The 22196-nt window shown below is 49.7% G+C and overlaps 1 protein-coding gene across 1 annotated transcript in view; it reads right to left on the minus strand.

Moving 5' to 3' along the window:
- Positions 1-22196, minus strand: part of AFAP1L2 (actin filament associated protein 1 like 2) — a 73767-nt gene that overhangs the window by 15160 nt on the left and 36411 nt on the right. Inside the window, exons 2-5 of the mRNA XM_075155129.1 lie at positions 14547-14675; positions 13941-14018; positions 9252-9343; positions 4823-4913 (exon numbers count right to left, since the gene is read on the minus strand). Coding sequence (XP_075011230.1) covers positions 4823-4913; positions 9252-9343; positions 13941-14018; positions 14547-14675 — 390 coding nt within the window. The remainder of the gene's footprint in view (positions 1-4822; positions 4914-9251; positions 9344-13940; positions 14019-14546; positions 14676-22196) is intronic.

Consider the following 22196-nt stretch of genomic DNA (forward strand, 5'->3'; position numbering starts at 1 on the left):
GCTGCCCCGTCCCTGCTGCCAACGGAGGAGCACACTATGGTGAGACTTCAAACAGGGACAACGTTTCCAACCCGTCCCCCCAAACACAGCAACTCCCTTTAAAACAGAATCATCGTCATCGTAATTAAAATCAGCCAGGGCAGATGAGCTGTTTCAGCCAGAATAATTATTGCTCAGTTGGCAGTCACATTGCCCCTTGCCTTTTCACTCTGTTTCTTATCACACCCTTGAATTATGCAAACGCGGACGAGGACAATAACGGTTTAACACATTTCAGCCCAGGAGGAAAGGGAAGCAGCAGCATTTGCTGGAGCTGTAAAATGAAAGGCAGAGGCGTCCCCAGCGGAGAGGTGGGAGTCCTGCTGATGAAAGAGGGACCCCGAGACCCAGTGGTCTCACCCACCCGCGTCACTGTAATTAATTCACCCACGGTTTGTTACAGTGCCTCGCAGTCCCACCTCTGATGCTGCACGAATCCTCTATCTCCTCAGCCCATCTGGAGGCTTGCTTTGATGTCCTTTCTTGGCACCGCACCCGCTAATTTTAGAGATGTTCCTATTTTTGTTTGATTTCACTACGCCCATTTGTTTGGAGACGCATGGGTGTCTTCCAAGGCTCGCACTGTAATTCTGTCAGAAACACCACCAGCAGCTCCCTGGACCGCCGGCCCTTCCCTACCCGGCTTGTGGGGAGAGGGGGGTGAGCACAGAGGCCTGGGGGGTTACTGGGGTCAGGCTTTAGCATCTTTGGCCGGGGCAAACCCATGCATACCCAGACTGCTCTTTAGCAACAGCAGTCACACCGAGGTCTCAAGGCAGTTGCTAGCCATGAGCATCCCTCCTCGCAGGACAGTTCAGGGTACTATTACCATCTGGAGGCTCGCCAATGTGACTCCCATCTACAAGAAGGGCTGCAGGGAGGATCCGGGGAACTACAGACCGGTCAGCCTGACCTCGGTGCCGGGGAAGATCATGGAGCGGTTGGTTTTGAGGGTGCTCACGAGCCATGTCCGGGACAACCAGGGGATCAGGCCCAGCCAGCACGGGTTCATGGAAGGCAGGTCCTGCTTGACCAACCTGATCTCCTTCTATGACCAGGTGACCCGCCTAGTGGATGAGGGAAAGGCAGTGGATGTGGTCTACTTGGACTTCAGTAAGGCCTTTGACACTGTCTCCCACAGCATTCTCCTAGAGAAGCTGGCGGCTCACGGCCTAGACAGGTACACTCTTCGCTGGGTAAAAAACTGGCTGGACGGCCGAGCCCAGAGAGTTGTGGTGAACGGAGTTAAATCCAGCTGGCGGCCGGTCACGAGCGGTGTTCCCCAGGGCTCAGTTTTGGGGCCGGTCCTGTTCAATATCTTCATCAATGATCTGGACGAGGGGATCGAGTGCTCCCTCAGTAAGTTTGCAGACGACACCAAGTTGGGCGGGAGTGTTGATCTGCTCGAGGGTAGGAAGGCTGTGCAGAGGGACCTGGACAGGCTGGATCGATGGGCCGAGGCCAACTGTATGAGGTTCAACAAGGCCAAGTGCCGGGTCCTGCACTTCGGCCACAACAACCCCAGGCAACGCTACAGGCTTGGGGAAGAGTGGCTGGAAAGCTGCCCAGAGGAAAAGGACCTGGGGGTGCTGGTTGACAGCCGGCTGAACATGAGCCGGCAGTGTGCTCAGGTGGCCAAGAAGGCCAACGGCATCCTGGCCTGTATCAGAAATAGTGTGGCCAGCAGGAGCAGGGAGGTGATCGTGCCCCTGTACTCGGCACTGGTGAGGCCGCACCTCGAATACTGTGTTCAGTTTTGGGCCCCTCACTACAAGAAGGACATGGAGGTGCTGGAGCGCGTCCAGAGGAGGGCAACGAAGCTGGTGAAGGGCCTGGAGCACAAGTCTTATGAGGAGCGGCTGAGGGAACTGGGGTTGTTTAGCCTGGAGAAGAGGAGGCTGAGGGGAGACCTCATCGCACTCTACAACTACCTGAAAGGAGGGTGTAGCGAGGTGGGTGTTGGTCTCTTCTGCCAAGTAACTAGCGATAGGACAAGAGGAAATGGCCTCAAGTTGTGCCAAGGGAGGTTTAGATTGAACATTAGGAAAAATTTCTTTACTGAAAGAGTGGTCAGGCCTTGGAACAGGCTGCCCAGGGAAGTGGTGGAGTCACCATCCCTGGAGGTATTTAAAAGACGTGTAGATGAGGCCCTTAGGGACATGGTGTAGTGGGCATGGTGGTGTTGGGTTGACGGTTGGACACGATGATCTTAGAGGTCTTTTCCAACCTCTATGATTCTATGATTCTATGATTCTATGATTCTATGATAAGGCGAGAGGGGGAAAAAGGACGGGGAGCCCAGTTTTGTACTTGTTGAACCAACAGGCAGGACCGAGACTTGCAGGTTTGCCCCATGCGCCATGGGATTTGGAGCCTGATCTCTTGAGGCAAACCAGGGCACCAGCAGCTTCCCAGCGTCGCTGCCTGACCTACCCTCTGCGTGGCGTGCCACGCTTCACCCCCTCCCGAGCCCCCCACAGCCCCCTCCTGCCACATACCTGCTGCTCCACATCCCCCCCTGCTCCTCCTTCCCGCTCACCCCAGGGCACCACCTCAAACATGAGGTTGCCAAAAAGCACAGAGATTCTCGGTGACACGATGCCGCCTTCCTTCTCACGCAAACCACCTTAAAAGCCATCGGCATTATAGCACACTTGTGTAGAAGAAGGGACCTGCCGGGGCCTGCAGAGGGGACCGGCGGTTGGGCAGTCACAGGAGGCGAAGGCACCGCACGCCCCGCCGGCGAGGGACTGCCTGGGCTTGCACGTCCCATCTCTGCTCGCTTCATGGCCTCCTATCTCCGCTTACGGCTGCGATGCTGCTCGGTAAAACACTGAGCCCGCTGGTCAAACAGCTATTCACAGCGGCCACAGACTGCCCCATTTTGACAGTGCTCCCATCGTATCGGGTTTTTCACTCTTTTTTCGACCGTGCTTGCAGGGCTCTGATCTCTCGCTTCCTTAGGCATCTGACCGGCCTGGATTTCAGTGGATGGTGGATGTAATTTGCATCTTTGAGCAGCAGGTTACCAAGGAAAAGCAGAGGTTTAAGCTGGGTGTGTGCTTATCACACCTACCAGCCGAGGCTCTGAACGCAACGCGAGTTTATGGAGCTGCCTGGATAACATAACCTGGGTTTCCCCACACACGGATCCATGGCCAAGCTCCAGCTAATCCGGTGTATGTCTTTACATGCCATGGCTCTTAGCGTGTTATCCTCTTCCCCAATGCGCAGCAGGGAAAAAAAAAGTCCATTTATCTCACAGTGCAGGCAACTGGAAACCCCCTGCGGGGACAAGGCTGCAGCGGCTGCAGGAGGGCTTCACTGCCCCGCACCCCACTTGTCACAGCCCTGCCTGCAGCCAAACAACCAGAGCATTTCGGCAAAACCAAGCTGGCACCTAACTACACGTGGCAGAGCTGGGGGGACCTCACCTCCGCACTAAATGGCACGTTTCACCCCGGCCGTGATGAGCCTGCACCTTTTCCCACCCGAGCTGGGCGCGATCTTCCCGTTCACTGCTGTAATGAAGTTGCAGTCAAAACGGGATGGTTCAGAGAAACAAAGATCTTTCTACATGTCCCTTTTCTATTCAGCACTATAACTCCTAAGCCCTCACGAGAACAGCGACCCACGCTGAGCTACGAGCTGTCCAGGTGTGCAAGGCGCACACACGCAGCGAGGGCTGTTCAGACACACCGACCCCCGGCCACTTCAAGCAGTGGCACCACCGGTTCTTCCCTGCCAGGGAGCTTCAAAGCCCAGGGGTGCACACTGGGGCTGGAGAGGACTCAGCTTCTCTCATGAACAGCTCAGATTCAACAGCCAAGGGTTTAGATCCAAATCTTTTACCCTTAACTCTCCCTTCCCTGCTTGCCTCAACTCTCCCCGCACAGCTCTGCCCCACGCCATGTACACCATTGCGCCCCACTCGCTGCAGCCGAGTCTGATGAGCAGAGATCTGCTTCTGCAGCAGAGCGATATAATCTCTGTCATTTGGGCTTAAATGGATTATAAAGCGATGACAAGATCAGCTCTGCTACCAGATCAGAGGCAGGTAATGTCTCACCGAAAGAAGGATGCAGGAAGACATCTTAAAAAGTGAGAATCTGGGAGCTCAGCCTGCGTGCAGCAGCCTCCTCCCAAAGGGGTGCGGAGCCCACGGGTGACAGGTATTGGTGGCACGGCTGAGGACGTTGCTGGGAGGTGCTGACCCAGGCGGCGAGCGAGTGTGCGCAGAGGGAACACACACATTGTCCCCTCACGTGAAGTGTGGCTTTTTAATCAAGTTTACAGATGGCTAAACTGCCACAAGAGACGTAGCTGAATAAATAGCCAATTATGAAAACGGTTATCACATCTAACAGACCAACAGTCACGGACTTTGAGCCCCAAAGGGACAACTAGAGCACTAGGACATGAATACAAGCCACCACAGCTTCACCACTCGCTCCTTAATAGAAACCTGCGTTTGACTACAGCCTATCTTCCAGAAAAACATCAAGACAAAGAGAACCCACAATGGTTTATAGTATTTTACAGTGATGTTATATTAACCCAGGCATACTACTTATTTCTACAGGGAAGTTAAAAATTTGAGTAATTCAGTAGCCTTTTCTTTCCAAATAGCATTAGATCTGCAATATCAAGCGTGAGCAGCATCAGAAAACAGATTTACCACACAAGCTGTAAGAAATGTCCGCGCTTTCGTTTACTTGTTCTCATAAACCTCAAGTTCTCCATCTCCCACACGAAACCCCCCAGAGAGTTAGCTGTGATATACCATTTACAGAGACATCATATGGCTCAGCCTCTTCATAATATCCCTCTGGGGATTCGAGCTTTGGGACCGGAGGTTGTTTTGTTTCAGGAATCTGCAGAATAAATAAATAAAAGAAGCATGATTTAAGGTAAAAACAGATACTTGAAAACAACAGAGCATCCTTTTTGTTAGCACTAAAGTGCATCCTCGTGGATGAGACCTTTTAGATGTGTACACCAGGGTTTGCATGTAAACTGGTTGAGATGACAGGGAAGAAAGAGACTGCTGAGGGTTTTCAGTGTACAGTTAGCTCAAATATAAAGGACTTCTTTGAAATTACTGTATAATTGTGTCATAAATATTATTTTCTTTAATTTTGCTGAAAGCCCTGGGAAGATCAACTCATGCGTTTCCTCAAAAGCAGCAATTCCAACCCATTGGCCTTATTGTGAACTTCTGCCTGCTGCACTGATCCCCCCCAAGCTGCTCATCGTAACTGGGGATGATCCTCCGTGCTATCGATTATCTTAACAGGGAACCAGAAGGGCAGACATTTGGTGCAATCCTGGCTTTACACTGAAAAGCGTAGCCTGAGCAGTTGCTGGTCGTGTCTCCCAGTCTCTGACTGATAGCAAACCAACAGCTAAAAATCTCTGCTTTAGGAACTATATCAGGAATCTTTAATTGTGCTCTGAGCAAAAAAATGAAGGAAATGGATAAACAACACTGATGGAAAATAAGCCTTTGAAAGGAGGCCAAGTGTTGGAAAATCCCTGTGGTGCCTGCCAAACCCCTCCCTAAACACAAGCAAGAGCTGGCAGGAAAAACAGTGCCTTGATCCTTTAGAAATACCAACACATGAGAAAAAAAACAAAAGGGAAGCTAAGAAACAAACTTTTTACTTTTCAAATAATTCACATGGCTGTTGAACGTGAGACAGCGGAGACGGAGATCACAGTAGGATAAGTGTACAGCTTGCGCTCATCCCAAAATATGTGGCATCCCATCTCCTATCACGACCTGACGGTAGCGTCCCCAGTGAGGTGTCCCCTCTCCTCACCCAGGTCAAACCACGCCTGGTCATCTGACGACGGTATGCTCTGTCTCACACTGCTTAACTGGCTTCTGACTGAGACCTGTGCAAATCCGGGATAAGGTGTTCAGTGGGTGCAGGGCTAAAGCCCCACTCCTCCCAGGAGGACAGGCAGAAGAGCAGGTCTCTCTCTGCTGAGACCGCAGTGTTGAAGGTCATGGATCATGCATGGTCCTTCATGCCAGCCCACGTGATTGCTCCTGGTGGCCTGGAGAAGAGGAGCCAGCTGGGCACCAGCACTGCAGAGCAGTCTAAGGTAGGACCCTTTGCAGGTCAGGCCAGCATCATCAAATGCAGGTTCAAATGCTGTCCGTGCTGCCCTGGATATTTCCACCAACAGAAGTAGAAAGGAAGCTTTGAAGGAAAAGATGTTCTGGCCAGCAACTGCCCACAAAGGGGATGCCGCTGAGCCTGCGGGGGCTAGGTACCCTGACCACGCCGGCCAAAATCACACGTCTCTGCTCCCACATGGGCAAGCTGCACGTGGCTCTGCCAACTGCACAAAAATCTCAAGTGTCTTGGATGAAAACTCCTTCCTACGTGGGTCTGCCAGATGCTGTGAGCAGACTCAGAGCCACGTAGGACACACTGCTGGAAAATACTTGCCTCCAAACACTTAAAGGTTTAGGAACTTGTCCTAATGTGTTAAATTAGAGAAATAAAAACAAACCCAGCCACTCCAAAGCTTTACTTAATCCCTTCCCTGGCCAGGGAATGTGTCTGCAATTGCCATCTGTGGTGGCCTCCTGCGTGTTGCCAGCTCACATTGTGCTACGACCATAAACAAATTGCCTACACAAAGAAACGCTGTGGGTTTATTTGACACCGTCCCACAAGTGTCAGGGAAGGAGGGGGGGGAAAAGGGGCTGCTCTGTTTTGTTTCCTACAGACAATGGAAGCCAACAGCGACTAGGTGGGACTGCACCTCAGCTGCCCCAGAAGTTATTTTTTTCTCTTCTTTCCCTAAAGGCATGGAGTTGTTTTGTCTCTAGCGTAAGCCAAAGAGTACAGGCTGCGTTATCTAACCCAGGCTGGTCCTTGCAGAACATTTGCCTGTTGCATTACGGCACAACGGAGAATGCAAATAAAACCATCTTGGGCATCCGTGACCGCACCGCGTGACTTTCTCAGCGGACGGCTGTGGAAAGTGGCAGAGCTGCCAGGGCTACCGCAGATGAAAGGTCACCGATATCCGAGCCACTGCCCGCGGGACTCATTGTTTAAAGGTTGCTTTGGGACAAATCCAAAGAAATTAGTGGGATCCAGTTGGGCCACCCCTGTTGGGTTGCCCATTGACTGCTGGTGTCAGTGAATAGCAGGGACAATCTGCTGTGCGGAGCTTTATCACCAGATTTCTCCCGGGCCTCAAAAGCGGAGAGCAACACCACAGGGTGCCTTAACATCACCAAACCACAGAAAACTCCACAGAGCTAAAATAGAGATATTCTGAGGTCCTCTCCTAACCTCCCCGTTTCTGTGTAAGGACCTGCGCTCTCTCCTCCACCGCCCAGGTAGCCATGGCTCCTGCCCGCGCCAGGAACGGCGAACACGGACAGGGAAGATTCATTTCCCCATAGCAGCAATTTCCACACACTAACTGGGACCACATTAAAGCTCTCCCCAGCCCCACTCCTTGAAGTATGCTCAGATATCTTTGCTGCCAACAGCCCACTGACACGCAGACGCTCACTGCTTTATCCACAGGAGGTCAGCTCCAGTGGTAAGCAGGTAGGAGGAGGTAGTTCTCAGCACAGGGCTGGGAAAAGACAGATGGCTTAGGTACCCTTCTCAGCTAACATCCAATACTGGTTTTTTCTAATTCCCTCATTTAACTTCCCGATTCCCTATCAGAAAGCTGGGCTGCACCAAGCACAAGCAGAGATGCCTTGGGGACACCCGGCTGCTCCTTCCCCGCTCATGCCTTCACCCACCGCACCACCATCCTCCTGCCCACCGCCCTGCCACGGCCATCACGTCCTCCGGCTTTGAGAAACCCAAAGCCAAACGGCGATTCCTGCTCTGGTCGCTGCTCCCAGGCGTCTATCCCTGGCCGGCTGCGTGGGCAGAGCCCCCCCGGGGCTGGAGCAGCTCCCAGCAGGCAAATGCACTGTGTCCGAGGGTTTGCCGGCTGCATCCCGTCTTGCCCCCTTGTTTTCCCAGCTCCTCCAGCTAACCCCAGCTGAGCCACACAGCCCCCTGGGCAGAAGTCCTGGGGCCCCACCCTGCATGTCCTCCTCCCTGGGAAAGGAGCAGATCCTCCTCTATGGTTGATGGATGCAACACCCCGTCCTCCTCCACGCCTCCCCCTCCTCCCCGTGCACACTCCCTGCTCTCCTCTCCTTTCACATCCCAAAATCCCAGCGACAGCGATTCCCACGTCGGATCAACTACCGAACGGCAACATCCAGGGTCTCAAGGACGACCCGCAGCTCCCAAGGACAGCTGGGCTGGCTGGCTGGCACAGAGACAAAATCCCACTGAAAGCTGATGGTGTTGAACTGGATCCTGGCTAGATTTATAACTGGACCCCGGCCAGATTTATAGCTGCCTTATGGAAAAATCTACAGCGCTGGCGCTCCTCCTCACAGACCTGTGGGCTGTACAACCAGCGTAACGCCCGGCACGTTTGCCCAATGCACAGACAACACCAGGCGCTTCAGCTGGAAGCAAACCTATCTTCTCTGCTAATGGTCAAAGCGTGCGAGGCTCTGCCGGCGAGGGAGGTCCTGGCGCTGCCCCGGGATCTCCCCACCGCCTCGCAGCTGAAGGATTTCTGGCTTTTGTACGTTCATGCCAGCAGTCCAGGCACAGCTGCTTTACAACTTGGAGATTTCCAAAGCAACAGTTGAAAGCCAACCTCACCTTTGTTTCTTTGGAAAACCTCAATTCTCTTCATTCTTTGAGCCTGGATTGCCACGCGATGGGTGTGGGTTTCCCTGGCAGGGAACACGGCCTGTTTTGCAGAGAGCTCCTGCGCACGCACGGGAAGCCCAAGGCTCCCACAGCTGCCTGCTCCCTCTGTGCACGAGATTTGGGAACCACAGGGCGTTCTGGATGCCCAGCCGCCCCGGAGCACGGCCACCCTGCCTGGGTGACACTGACCTGCAGCGTTCGTAAAGACCAAAGGTACAGCTGGAAATCCGTACAATAGGGAGCTCTTAGTTAAATATTTTTAGTTTTACTTGTATTTTTTTTAAATAAAGCTCACCAGGATTATTTGTCTCACTAAAATCCACGGGCAGAGGTCTCTCCGTGTACCCGTGCTGCACAGTGCATAACAAAAGCGAAGCCTGCAGGGGTTCAGATCCCCAGGCTGAGGGCTAGAGCAGTGAAAAGCAAAGGATTTGCAAAACGTACCTTTGGAGGGGGGAGGTCCGGCAGGCTCTTCTGAGGCGGGGACGAATGCAGTCCTGAGTCTCCATTGGTCAAGGAGTTTCTCCGATCCAGCGCTGCAAGCCAGAAACACAATTATATCGATGACATGTGGCATTTCCCAGCAGAGCACTCGCTACCCGGGGCCGTGCAGGAACAGCGAGGTGCTATTTCGGTAGGAAGCAGAGTGGCAATTACAGGCAGCGCTGCAGGGCCACCATGTCATTTCAGGCCATACCCAGGAATGTGACACTAGGAGACCCAGCAAAAGAGCTGGCCTCTGGTTTTTGGACATGTTTTTCCTTCTGGAGGGAAAACTGTGAAGCCCAGACCCACTGCTGAAACTTTAAAGGGTCTTGAGAAGCAGCATGGGCAGCCACCACACAGCCTCTGGAAATCCACAGCACTTCAGTCCTCGCTGCTGCTGCGAGCAGACGGATCGGTGACTGTCCCCACCTCTGCTGCCTTCCCAGCTAATACCACCCTGCTCCCAGAGCAAACGGCAAAGGTTGCTGCCTAGCTGGGCTGCACAATGGTTTATCAAAGCCAGCCAAGAATAGTAATTTAATGGCTATTGAAGGAAGAGTTGCTCTTGAAACAGCCCAGGCCAAACATGTGAAAGGGCACATGGCAGCAGAACTGCTCCAGGCGATCTGCGTCCGCCTCTGGAAAGTCAGATTTTCCAAGCGGCTGAATGCAGTGTGATTCAGTAGCTGGAGGGTACATCGAAGGCTCAGAAAACTTGTGTTCAGTCCCTCTTCCCCCACCACAGAACTCCTGGGTGGCCTCGAACAAGTGTCCAAATCCCACGAACTCCGAGATAGCGCAACGCAGCAACGCTCAGGAACAAGTGGGAGCAAGGCACCAAACGCCTGAAAAATGAAGGACTTTGAAGGCATTATACTGTGCAGTGGGGAAGTCCCCTTCTACAGAGCGCTTCTTGCCAAATACTTCGGGAGAAATGAGGCTAAGGTATTCAGATATGGCAAGTCCAGTAAATTAAAAGGGATTTGGGTCCAAAACCTGCAGTGAGCTGATGCTCTAACTCCCTTAGTCACCTGCTGATGCTCCAGCCACGTTCCCCGGGCGCACACAGCAACCGCCAAGGCATCGTGCAGTGCCCAGCAGCGGTTAGCACTGCGCTCAGAAGACGCAGGCAGGAACTTTGCTGCATATTTCTGGGCTTTAAAAATAGAAGCTGGAAACCACATTACTTTGTTCGTGTCTGCGGCTCGGAAACCACGATGACAGCTCTGCCCTGCTAGGCTGCAGCCAGCTCCTGGCCTGATGGCGCAAGAGCTCAAAACACATCTCTTGTGAGAAATTGCTCCCTGTGACACAGGTCTTCTGGTCATCAGGAGATGACCTCTAACTTCAGTAAGTCAGGAGGATGCAGAGACCCATGGATCAATAGCCATCGACTCCAAGCAGCTGTTTGCACCTCACAAGTAGGGCTGCTGGATGTCTTGTAAGGTTCAAACAGAATAAAGTATGTCTGTCCATGACACAGACTGATCGTGGGGAGATCCACCTACCAAAATACCACATGATTATACTGCCAGAGTCATATCTACAGGCTGCTGTTGGAGGTTGGCCTTTTCAGTAAAGGACCAAGGAGATGGTGCTCTCAGGGCAGACACCTTCCATCAACAGCAGCTGCTGAGGCCATTGTTGCTTTTGGAAACAACAGAAACAAGTTTGAGACTTCCTAAAGCCCCAGTGGGCTACTACCCAAGAGGGGATTATCTCCACAGTCACAGTTGTCCACACAGGGAACTTTTTAGGGGTCTTTTAGCAGACAGAAATGGACAGGCCAACTCGCATCCTCCTGTTCCAGGCAGACCCTCCCATGCTCAGCTCCACAGAAGAGAAATCATTGCAGCAGCAAAACCCACTGCCAAACCCTTTGCAAGTGGTGGCCATCTGTTCTCGACTCTCCGGCAAACCTAGCAATCATCCCACTGAACCTCACTGTGCCAGGAAAATGCTGTTTGCTTTCTGTACCAGCAGTTCCTCCTCCCACCAACCTTGGAGCATGGGATGGAGACCACAGCCTCAGTCCTCACCCTGCTGGAAACTTGCCCACCTCCATGGACACAAGCCCACGTACTCCAGCTGAGGAGCAGAGCAGGATGTGATGGAGCTTTGATTTTCAGGCTTTGTGCAGGAAGAACAATCCCTTTAACCTTCGTCCCGACAAGACCCCTAGGAGATGTTACGGGGTTTTCTGTTCTGAGGTCGCAGAGGGCAGCTATCGCTGTGCCCAGCACGTGGGGACAAGCACCCAAGGCATGCTTTCTGTATGAAGAGTCCACACAGCATGTGCTGTACATACCCCTTCCTCCTCCTGCTACACACATCAGCACCACAAACCACAGACTCTTTCCTTATTGGGGTGGGAGGGAAGGAGTATTTTTTCCTAGACAAGCATTAACACTTTGCAGGTGTCTTCTGATAAAGATGTCTCTCTAAAACCTGGAATTTGGAGAGAATTTAGAAGAGGGGAGGAAGAAAAACCAGGCAAAAAACCTGCTAAAATTCACATCTGTACAAACTGTTGTTTATCTGTGCTCTCTGTTCTTTGTAAAAGTGCATCTTTCCTGGTATTTGGGCTACGAGGACCGTGGTGTGCACCACCAGGAGCCCTAGACTCCGCATCAGTCCCACCTCCCAGACTCCTGTGCCTCCATCCCGCTGTGCTGACTTCCAGAAGAAGATGCCTTCAGCTCACCGAAGAGCCCCATGGTAGAGACTTGCTGTGAATGAGATCAAATGAATGATAGTGCCTTCATCACTCACTGCAGTGAATTCAATTACCGTGCTATAAAAAGGCATCTCAAAAGCAGCGTACTGTTCAACTTAAATCCTTACTGATGGAATTGGAAGTAGATACAGGGAGCAGTGAAATATGCTTTTTGCAGAAATAGCATGTTTTAAGGTTTGGAGGGGGGACTTTTGGAGCTGCTGTATTATCACTTCGGAAAGCGTTTCACCCTGCGCTGCTAGAGCTTACTCAAGCACAGCTACAGTGATGAAGAAACCCTGCAGGGCATGAGAGGTCCCACTGACCTCAGCCGCAAAAGTGTGGTCACCACATCCCACCAAAGGATTCCGGTGAAACAAAGGGCACAGAGCGGCAGTGGATAAAAGGGGTAAAGGGAGCTGCATAATCACTGGGGGATCCATATCACACCCCCTAGCACCATGGGTGCTAGGGCCCCCTCCATCTGCTAAATCTGAACCTGCAGGTCCTGCTTCTGACCAGGCAGGCACAGACCTCGCCGTGCAGTTACAGAGGCAGGATCAGGGCTGCACACCCAGCTGCAGCTATGGCTAAGATCCCATACATATGTCTTACTGACTTCAGCATTTCCAAGTAACTCAGAAGTTTTACTTGGAATAGGGAGGCTGTTGAAAACAGAGAAAGAGAGAAGCGCCAAGTCCCACAGGGAGCAACTGAGTGGGTAGGCTCATGGCCTTGATAGGGAAAAGTCTGAAATAAAAGAACCAACTCTAAAAATAAATTGTCTGAAATTTGCCCCCGTGTTTCAGCACGGTGGGTCAGCGCACGTCTTGTTTTATCCACCTAAATGAGAACTTATATCAAGTGGTGTTTCTGTCGCTGCTCAGCCGCCGGGAGCTACCGGGAGGCTGTGCAATCCTGTTGTGGAGCATTACAGCATCACCCAGAGGGCCCCGTCCGAGATCACACTGGGGCTGCACGCGTAATCTGGGAGGACATCCTGTCTTCAGGGGTATTTGAAGTTAACCTAAATTCAGCTGCAGGTAGTTTAAAAAAACAAAAGAAAACAAACAAACAAAAAAACCCACCACAAAACAATACAACCAAAACAAACGACACTGGAAATGGAGCTATCCCAACTACTGCAGGACCAGAACGTCAACCGTAGGCTGCACTGACGCGTCCTCTTGTCTCATCTATTTGGATCGGAAACTGTGGGGTAGGGTCAGCCTCTGACTACGTGTGCACTAAGGAGATGTGTGTCAGTAATAATCTTACTCTACGCAGTTATCAAAAACAGTCTTTGGGATGAACTTCAAAGAGCAAGGACATTTTTAGAGAATTATGTTCTTTCCCCTGTTACAAATTCAAAATCTGGGAAATCTAAATTGGAAGTAAATATTTTATCTAGGTTTAGTTCTTGGCTTGTACACCGCAGCACTCTTGCATCCCCCGGGAGACGAAGGTGCTCTGCCCGAGCAGACGGCGAGGGTGCAGGCTGCGCCTGGGAACTCGCCTCGCGAGGCTGTGACAACACAGACCCTCTGGGCTAGTACAGGGCAACACACTAAAGACGACACATGCTTTCAAGGTCTCAAAGAGGTGAAGTGCCATGTTTCGTGGCCAAAGGAAACATGAGGGCTTCCTTAAATATTTCAGGCACTGGAGCTGCAAGCCTTAGAAGGCAACGTTTTTATCCCAAAATAACGCCCTCCAAAGTGCTACTTCCAGGAATAACCTCACAGTGTTGGCAAGGACCATGATTTCCAAAGGAATGTAATGAAAATGGCAGTCCTTCCACGCCATCAACTGCCTCGTCCCTCAGAGTTGCCAGAGGGGCCTCCACCGGTCCCAGTAAAGCAAGGTTCTAACCACATGTGCCTTCATTGCCCCCTTAGATACGAGGCAACCATTAATCTTCAGCTCCTTACCTTTGTCTTGTTTCTCCTGGTCACCCTGCTGTTTATGGATGGTCACTTTGTTCATGTAAATATATTCCTCATCGCCACCTGCAACCAAAGGGAAAAATGAACTCTTTACCCACCCGCTGCTTTCACGTTGCTAAGTTTTTCCAGAAAGACAGATGTAAAAAGTGTCTCTGCTGAGTACATTTTGGGGAGAACACATTGGTTGAGGCAATGTGTAGAAAAAACCCCAAGCAATAATAAAAAGCAGAAAAATTAAATGCTTTATAGTCAGGAAATTCCGTAAGTTAAAATTTCTACTTAAACATTAACTTGGCCAAACAGTACATCCTGTGTATCTTACAAAGTGGATTAAATAAACTTAAGGTTTAATAAGGAAAACAGAAAGTATCAGGAATCTTGGGAATCCTTTGCTTGTAAAGCTGGACACATAACTATAGTAATTTTACATAAACAATTAGAGGTCACTGCAAAAATAATCTCAGTTTCATTTTCTCCTTCTAATTTTCATGTCTCCCCTTCCCACCAGCCTCCAAGAAAATGTTGCTTCAAGACCCCGCAGCAGTTCCCACGAGAGCCCACTGCCCCATCCTCGGTTTTCCTTGCCCGTACCGCTGGACTTGGTGTAGACCCGCAGAAGGTCGGAGAGGAAGCTCTTCTTCACAACAGCAGTGCTGCTCAAGTTCTCCTTGTCCAGTATCCTCAGAAAATCTTCAAGTTCTGTGAGCAGCTGCTCGAGAGCTACGACAGCAACAGAGACAACTGTTGGCAAAGCAGTTGGGTGGCATTTCAAAAGAGGACATACATTAATTCTGAATTTTCCAAGATCCTCTGCATTTTTCTGCCCAGGAATAATTAATATTTAGTTTTCCAGCTTGAACCCTCCCTCTAGTTTTGAAAAGAAAGTGGGTCCCAAAACCAAAAAGGCTCCAACTTCCCTTAGGCTGTTCATACACCAGTAAAATCCCATGTAACGATCTATTCTTCTTCCTGTAGGACTTTTTGCTCAAGGCGGGGAAAGCCTGGAGGGATTTTGAGCATTAGGGCTGAGATTACACAAAAGCAGCTAGCAAGATCTTCACGCTTGAATCTTGAGTCCCAGCAAACATCATTCAAACCTCATCTGGATTTGGATCTACCAAAGACTCTGCTTTCTAGTTCCTCTTTCCAAGCCTCCTCCTTATTTCTCTATCTGTAATGATTTGACAAATTTATGTGTGTGTCCCCAAAAAAGATAAAACACACGTAATTCGTAATTCAGTAACTTCTCAAGCCGTCTTGCTTGGGTAGTGACCACAGAGATCGTTGTTCCACGTGGAACTGAAGACCCAAGACTGAGCAGCATCTCAGAGACCCTCAGGAAAACGTCCCAAAGAGATCCCTGCATACCCGCGACAAGCAACTCGGACGCGCCGCTCCCCAGCGCTGGCGGCTCAGCCGGGCTAATAGGTTTGTTTTCCTTCCGAGGAGGTGCTACGCAGCTCTGCCACCGACAAATCACTTCTCTGACAGGGCTCACGCTGAAGCAACAGGCGTTTAATTGCTTGCTTTTGTTCGCACCAAAGTTTATCGTGGGCTAATTAGCGGCGGTGGCAGGAGCCTGTTCCAGGGAGGAAATAACAGAGTATTATGTGGAGGGAGGAAGCGCTGCGCAAGAATGACGGTGTGTGGGAAAAGTATGGAAAACCCAGCCGGGGCCGTTCCTCCCCTTTAAAGGCTCCCCCGCTACCCCACTCCACCGCTCCCCGATGCTAAGGAGCTGCGGGGGAGATGGGCAGCGAAGCTTGGGTTTGCCACCGCCAGGCTGCAAACCAGGCTGTGACTCCTCGGCACACCACCAAGGAACGTGACATATGGATAACTTAACTGGGGCAATGCTCCATTCCCTTTACTTACAGCATTTCCATGCTGTGTGTTCCCGTGGTAGCCCTGTGAGTCACAGTACACACCGATGAACTAGAAAAGTGTTAATATTTTTGGTTTCATAGGGCAAAACATCTGAAGCATATCTAGTTAAAGTGCTACCACCTCCACGGTCACAAAGAACATCCGTGTAAGACCAGGAGAGAGCCATCACCTTCTTACTCTCCCATCTTTAGCCACCGGGTGACCCTTCCTCGGGTGAATACATGTTAGAATATTGATAAATAAAGCATAAATTACACTGTAAATGTTTATGTTGCTAGCCATTAATTGAAAAACATGCTACTGCTCTCAAACTGTATTAATCTTCACTAGCTTGACGGTAAAACAGTCTAATGACTCCAGATCGATCAATAATGGCTCCAGAGACTAGTTCTTCACACTTTGTTTTATACCCTCTACACCCAATTAATTCTCTTCTGGTCTGATTTAGGACCAGTAGGGAAGAGAAAACGCCTGTATCATGCCGTGTTAACTGGAATGTTTTTGCTAGCTGCTGTTTTGCCCAGCTATAAGCCACTGCAATCCAGAGAAAGCAAGAATCACTTCAAGAAACAACAGCATTTTTCATAAACTGTAAGGAAACAGGTAGTATTTGGTGACAACAATATCAGATGTCACTGATATCATTAAACAATGAACTGTGAGCATTTGGTGTCAAACACATTTATAACTGGCTTCTCTCAAGCTTCAAGGACCTTGCTTCTCCTAAGTTTAAGGAAACTCCACCGGCATAAATCACAGCCTTGCTATACTTGCTCATCTGCGTTGGTGGCCCACTTCAGAAAATTTAAATTGAGGTCAGTTCCTTCTGGTCAGGCCTAAATATACGTTCCTCTTAGTTTGTCCTAGTGGACAGGACATTTATGTGTCGGGGATGGTATCAGAAGAAACGCAGCACAAAAAATACTTAATCTGAAGCTTCAGAAGGGGGTCAGCTCCCAACAGCTGCCCACATGGAAGTCATGATACCACGTTTGCAGGGAATGGGGTATAATTCCTATTCCCTCCTCCACCCCCACAACGGCAGAAAATGACTTTATTCTTCTCCCAGGCATCCACAGCTAGCACACACACACAGGGCCGAGCTCTTATGAATAGCTCAGCCCATACAGTAGGTTACATTTTCCAGCCCACCAAAGCTGAATTCAGACTTCTAGTGACTCAAAGCAACTCATTTAGGACGTGATCCTGGGGCCACAGAGGTCAGTGGAAAGACTCTGTCAGACTTCAATGGGTTCAGACTTCAGGGACTCAAGAGAGATTCATTTTGCTCTTCTTCAGCAAGAAGCAGCATATAAACCATCTGCTTCTCTGCAAGTATCTCTTTGATCTCAGCTGGACATTCCCAATCCAAACCTGATACCTGCAAAAAAAAACTGCCAGTGGAATGAATGTGACCATTCATTCTCTTGTATCAGAAGGAGGACAAACTAATACTTATTGGAGTGATGAATGTGAGAAGTAAGAAGAATTAATACGATGGGGGTCTATAAGATCCTCTGTGCAAGCAAGAATCACAGCAGATCCCAGCAGGTGAATAGGACTAAAACCAGTTGAGAGCCCATCTACGTCAAACCATCTCAGAATTCTGAATGCTGGAAACCACTGCTTGATCTCAGCTGAAGACCTATCATGCTGTGGTGATGACGTACTGAACACGCTCATAGCAAAACCAGGTTGGTGGTTATCCAAAGCAGCCTGAAACAAATGGCTCTCCCTCCAAGCTGCATTATTTTGCTCTCCTTATCTTAGCAGTTTAGAAATGAGAGCATGTAAAGAAATGACTCCTGTAGCTGGGCTTGCTCTGCAGGGCAACAGTTACAGGTACAAGGAACTCGTTTGCAAAAATCAAATGGCTGTGAGCAGCAGGATGAGAGACCAGAAGTAGACAGAAGCCCGAGTCACAAGGCAGTGCAATTCTCAGAGATGCTTTTGAGAAACCTTCCACAGCTACATTACTCTTCTCAACTCTTGTAGCGCTCCTTCGTGAACCCCCAATTACAATGTGACTCAAGTAATCTTTCTGGCACCATCTCAAATAAATAATTCCATAGCACTTACAAAAATTCAGCTTACTTCATGGAAAACAGGAGATTACCTGTAAGGTAAAGATTGGCCCAGAAGAATTAAAAGACTTAGCCAAGGTCACTGTGAATACCTCTTCTGAATCCAGTCCTCCCAAGCCCCAGGATATGACCTACTCCATCTCCTTACAGCATGGCCACACATATGGGGTACCATTAGATAGTGCACAGCTCAGATGATGCTGCTCTTCATGGCCACAGGTATCAGTCACTGGATAAAACCATAAGGATTTTGCAACGTGATGGAGAGTGGTGTAGGATCATGATAGTCAATAGAAAACTTGGCCGATTTGCATCTGCAATGAGTGGATGATCACCACTGAATAGACTGAACTTTAAAGTGTATAGAAATATCATGTCTTAACTGATGTAACAAGGACTTACAGGGGGTTACAACCAGAACTACCAGCTCCTCTTGCATGCACTCAAGTGGAGGATGAGAGATGTTCTCCCTCCTTTTACTCCAAGACAATGCAACCCTTTTTACAGAAACTCCTGGGCAGTCCTCTGACCAGAGCAGACTCTCTCTGGTTGAAGGTTGCAGCAATAAGCAAAGCATTGCTTGAAACACGACTGATCTGTTTCAATGGCAATTCAGTGGCAGTAGGACAGCACTGAAAGGGGCTTCTTTTGGCAGGAGTCTACAGCCTTTCTTTGCAGACAGAAAGTCTCTTGCATTGCAGCAGTGTCTATCCCAGTTCATATGAAGCTAGAGCCAAAAATGCAGCAGTCTGCAAAGCCCCCATTGAGGAAGCACATTCCTTGCAAAAGAGCTGCCAATTTTGCCTGACACCAAGGTCACTGAAAGGTAAATGACCATTAAACTAGATTATAAAAGCCATTCTTACCAATAACCACTGATCTTTGTCATTTTGCTACAATAACAACCTATGTCCACATCTAATTACTTCATGTCTTGGCCTTATGAGGAAATGGAAAGACGGGCTCAGAATGAATTTTCATGCAAGTGTTTTAGTAATCACTAGGCAGGATTATATTAGATCATTTAATCTAAATTCAGTTATTTATTTTATCAAGGTAGAGGGGCCCCAGCCACCGGACAAAGAACTGTAATAAGATACATACTAAAAGACAAACTCTTTCCTCTACTGAGATGAGAGGTGAAAGATAAGGAGTATCATTTGCTAGCAGGAAACTAAGGCATAGAGAGATTAAGCGATTTGTCCAAGGATACGGGCGTATTCTCCAGCAGATCAGGAATACAACCCAGTTCTCCTGTGTCCCAGCCTGCAGCTCTCACTCCCAAACCACCCTTCCTTGGATCGCAAAGCTCTGGGAGATTTCCCACCCTCCTCCAAAGGCAGGAGCTGGGTTTGGTACTTGTGGCTTCACCCCTGCAACAAGGGGCTGGGCGAAGCTGCTGGCAAACAGCAGGGATTCAGGCACCCAGTAAATACCTGCAGCTTGTGGCGTGCCAAGCTTTTTGCTTCAAAAGCCTTGGAAAGTCCAGAAATGGTGAAACTGGTAACAAGGGCTCTGATTCATGCAAGTGTCAGAGGCCACAGGAGCGGAGGGGTTCCCGAGGGGCACCTGGAGGTACCTGCGCATCCCCAGCCTCCCCGGAGAGCCTCCTCCGTGCAGGACATCCCATAGCAGCCTTTCGGCCCCCATTTCCCGCTGACCAGCGCCGGCTGGCAGCACTGGGATTCCCCGGGGGCTGCTTTGGCTAAAAGCAGTTCCTTTCTTGCTCTGGTTTCTTTTTTCCTTCGCTGCATAAAATCAATAGGGCAGCTGACGAGCGTGCAGAGAGGACAGGCGGGTACAGAGACAGCATTCAGGCCGCTGAATAGCGAGTGCTGTCAGCGGAGCAGGAGGACCCAGCCCAGGCCTCCTCGGCTAATTTGGAGTCTTACAGTAACAGTCGGCCTTTGCAAGAGGGAAAAGTCACCCACGATGACAGCTAGAGAAGGCCATTCTCCCCAGCTGTGAGGAAAGGCAGATGTGTGGATGGTGACAGCTGTAACAGCTGGATGACCCCCAACACGGGGCTGCCTTCCAAAACAGCAAAGCGGATCCTTCCTCAGGCAAACTGACCCTCCTCATCCTGCCAGCTTCAGGGTCCTGCAGAGGAGCAGTGAAGAAAAGGGTACAGCAACGCGTCGGCCCTTCTGCAGCAGTTACGGCTCCTCTGCCCTGCTCCCGATGCCGCTGGCTTCAGCGCACGCGGGCAACGTAACGCAAGGAAGGCCACGTGGCAAACGGCTCGCCAAAATACAGCGCCAGGAATAAATGACATCTCTGTTGAACCCCAGAAGGCTGTCCTCCGAAATGCATCCCCACCGCACTGACACCCCACCAGCATTCACCCAGGGGCACGAATAGGAAAAAAAACCCAGACAAGTGTGGACTCAAGTTTCCCAGCTTGGTTTTGATCATCAGAAACCAGGCTCTACTTCCCACACTTGCACCTGCAATGACTAGCTTTTCATGGGAAAAGAATAAAAAACCCAACCCGGTGTTGGCCAGTTGAAACTCCTCCATTTTTTCACAGAAGAGTATTTCATAAATATTTGTAGAAAAATGAAATCTCCCCACAGCAAAATGAGAAGTGCTGTGTTTATCAAAGGGGAAAAAATAAATAATAATTAAAAAAAAAAAGACAAAACGCCAAGCTTCCAGTAAACAGTGAACTTTCTCATTATAGAATCACTGCTAGATTAAACAAAATAAAACACAAAATTCACAAAACCGAGGCAAGCTAAAATTCCTCAGAATAAAAAAAATTATAAAATTGGAGAACTCCTATCATAGTTTCCCTATTAAGCCAGACAAGTGTCAGTCAGTTACAACCACTGTCACAAAAGCTGTCTGATTTTCAGATATAATGAGTGCTCACAAGGAAAAAAGAAAGAAAAAAACACCCAGACTGCTTCTATTGATGTACCTAAAAATCCAGCACCGCCTTTGTGCAAAGTATGAATCATGGAAGGAGAGAGGCAAACAATGTGTCTCGTTGGTTGTGGGCTGTGAACGGCGCAGATGAACCTAAGCAGCTCTGCGTGGGCTGCTCTGGAAGTTCGAACAAGACTCATATTGAGAAGCGGCAGCTCTAACCTAGGAACTCTGAACTTTAACAAAACAGCAGCAGAAAATGCACACAAAGCTTTTTTTCAGTTAGCTGAGCAAACAACAGACTTCTCTTCCCTCCGCTGGAAGGTGGGAAACAGCATCCAAGAAAAATTAAGAAAAAAAAAAGGAGGAAGAAACAAGAGAAGCAAAACATGAAAATTACTGTGTCATAAGGAGTTTTTACTGAGCAGTCTTGTATTTTAGTGCCATACTGCTTTGCTATATGCAATAGAGTGTATATGCATGAAACTATTATATGCGATAGAGGGTATATGCATGAAACTTCAGGGGCAATACAGTGACGTCTTTCTTTGCAAAGGGTCTCAGTCTTTCCATGACAGAGCAACTGGTGAGTCACTGGAGGTCTCACACTGGCAAACAAATTTGTTGGATGACATCTGAAAGAAGCTGGCATCTCTTCCCTTTGTAGCATGCCATATTAGCGGAGTGCCCATCAAACTCAGAAGATCCCCAAAGCTTTACTAGGCTACGGACCGCACGTCTGTGCTCCGGTGCTTAGCAATGCACGCAGCATCAGCAAACGGGGACATAACACAAAGTGCCATGAAAAACCGTGCTGGGACCCGGGTTTGACGGGACTGTCACCCTGAGAAGCGCTGCATCCTCAGCGTGCGGGGGACCAGGGACCAGGTCACACAGCACTTCTGCAACACGGTAACTCCTGCTGGGGCAGAACCGAGCTAGGAAAACATCAGGGAAGCAACTAAAGAAACATCAGTGCAGTAGCCAAGAGGGTAAGTAAGGATCAAACCAAATCAAGATAACCGTCAACTCGAAAAATCTGGACCAAGTCAGGCAGGGCAGGACGTTAAAGAGGGTTCTCTTTCTAAGGTAAATATCCCCAAGAGCAGGCCCTAGCGAGCTCCCTTCCTAGCGGGGAGGAAAACAATCCCAACAATTCTTACAAAGCAGAAATCATGTTTGCTGCCAAGCCCCGGAGTTGAATCCTACAGTGGTGTGACACAGAGAGATGCGATTTCCTCTGAAGCTGCCACCATTGATTCCCTTCTCCCCCCACAGTCCTTCCTTCTGGTTTTTTTTTCCCCTTATTCCTTCAGTTTTCTACTAAGATTAGGGGTTTTTCAGGCTTGTGAAGTTTTGCTCTCCTCTCCATCCCTCAATCCTTAGAAGACTACACGGC

The sequence above is a fragment of the Calonectris borealis genome, chromosome 7 (genome assembly GCF_964195595.1).
Source record: "Calonectris borealis chromosome 7, bCalBor7.hap1.2, whole genome shotgun sequence".
Classification (NCBI taxonomy): domain Eukaryota; kingdom Metazoa; phylum Chordata; class Aves; order Procellariiformes; family Procellariidae; genus Calonectris; species Calonectris borealis.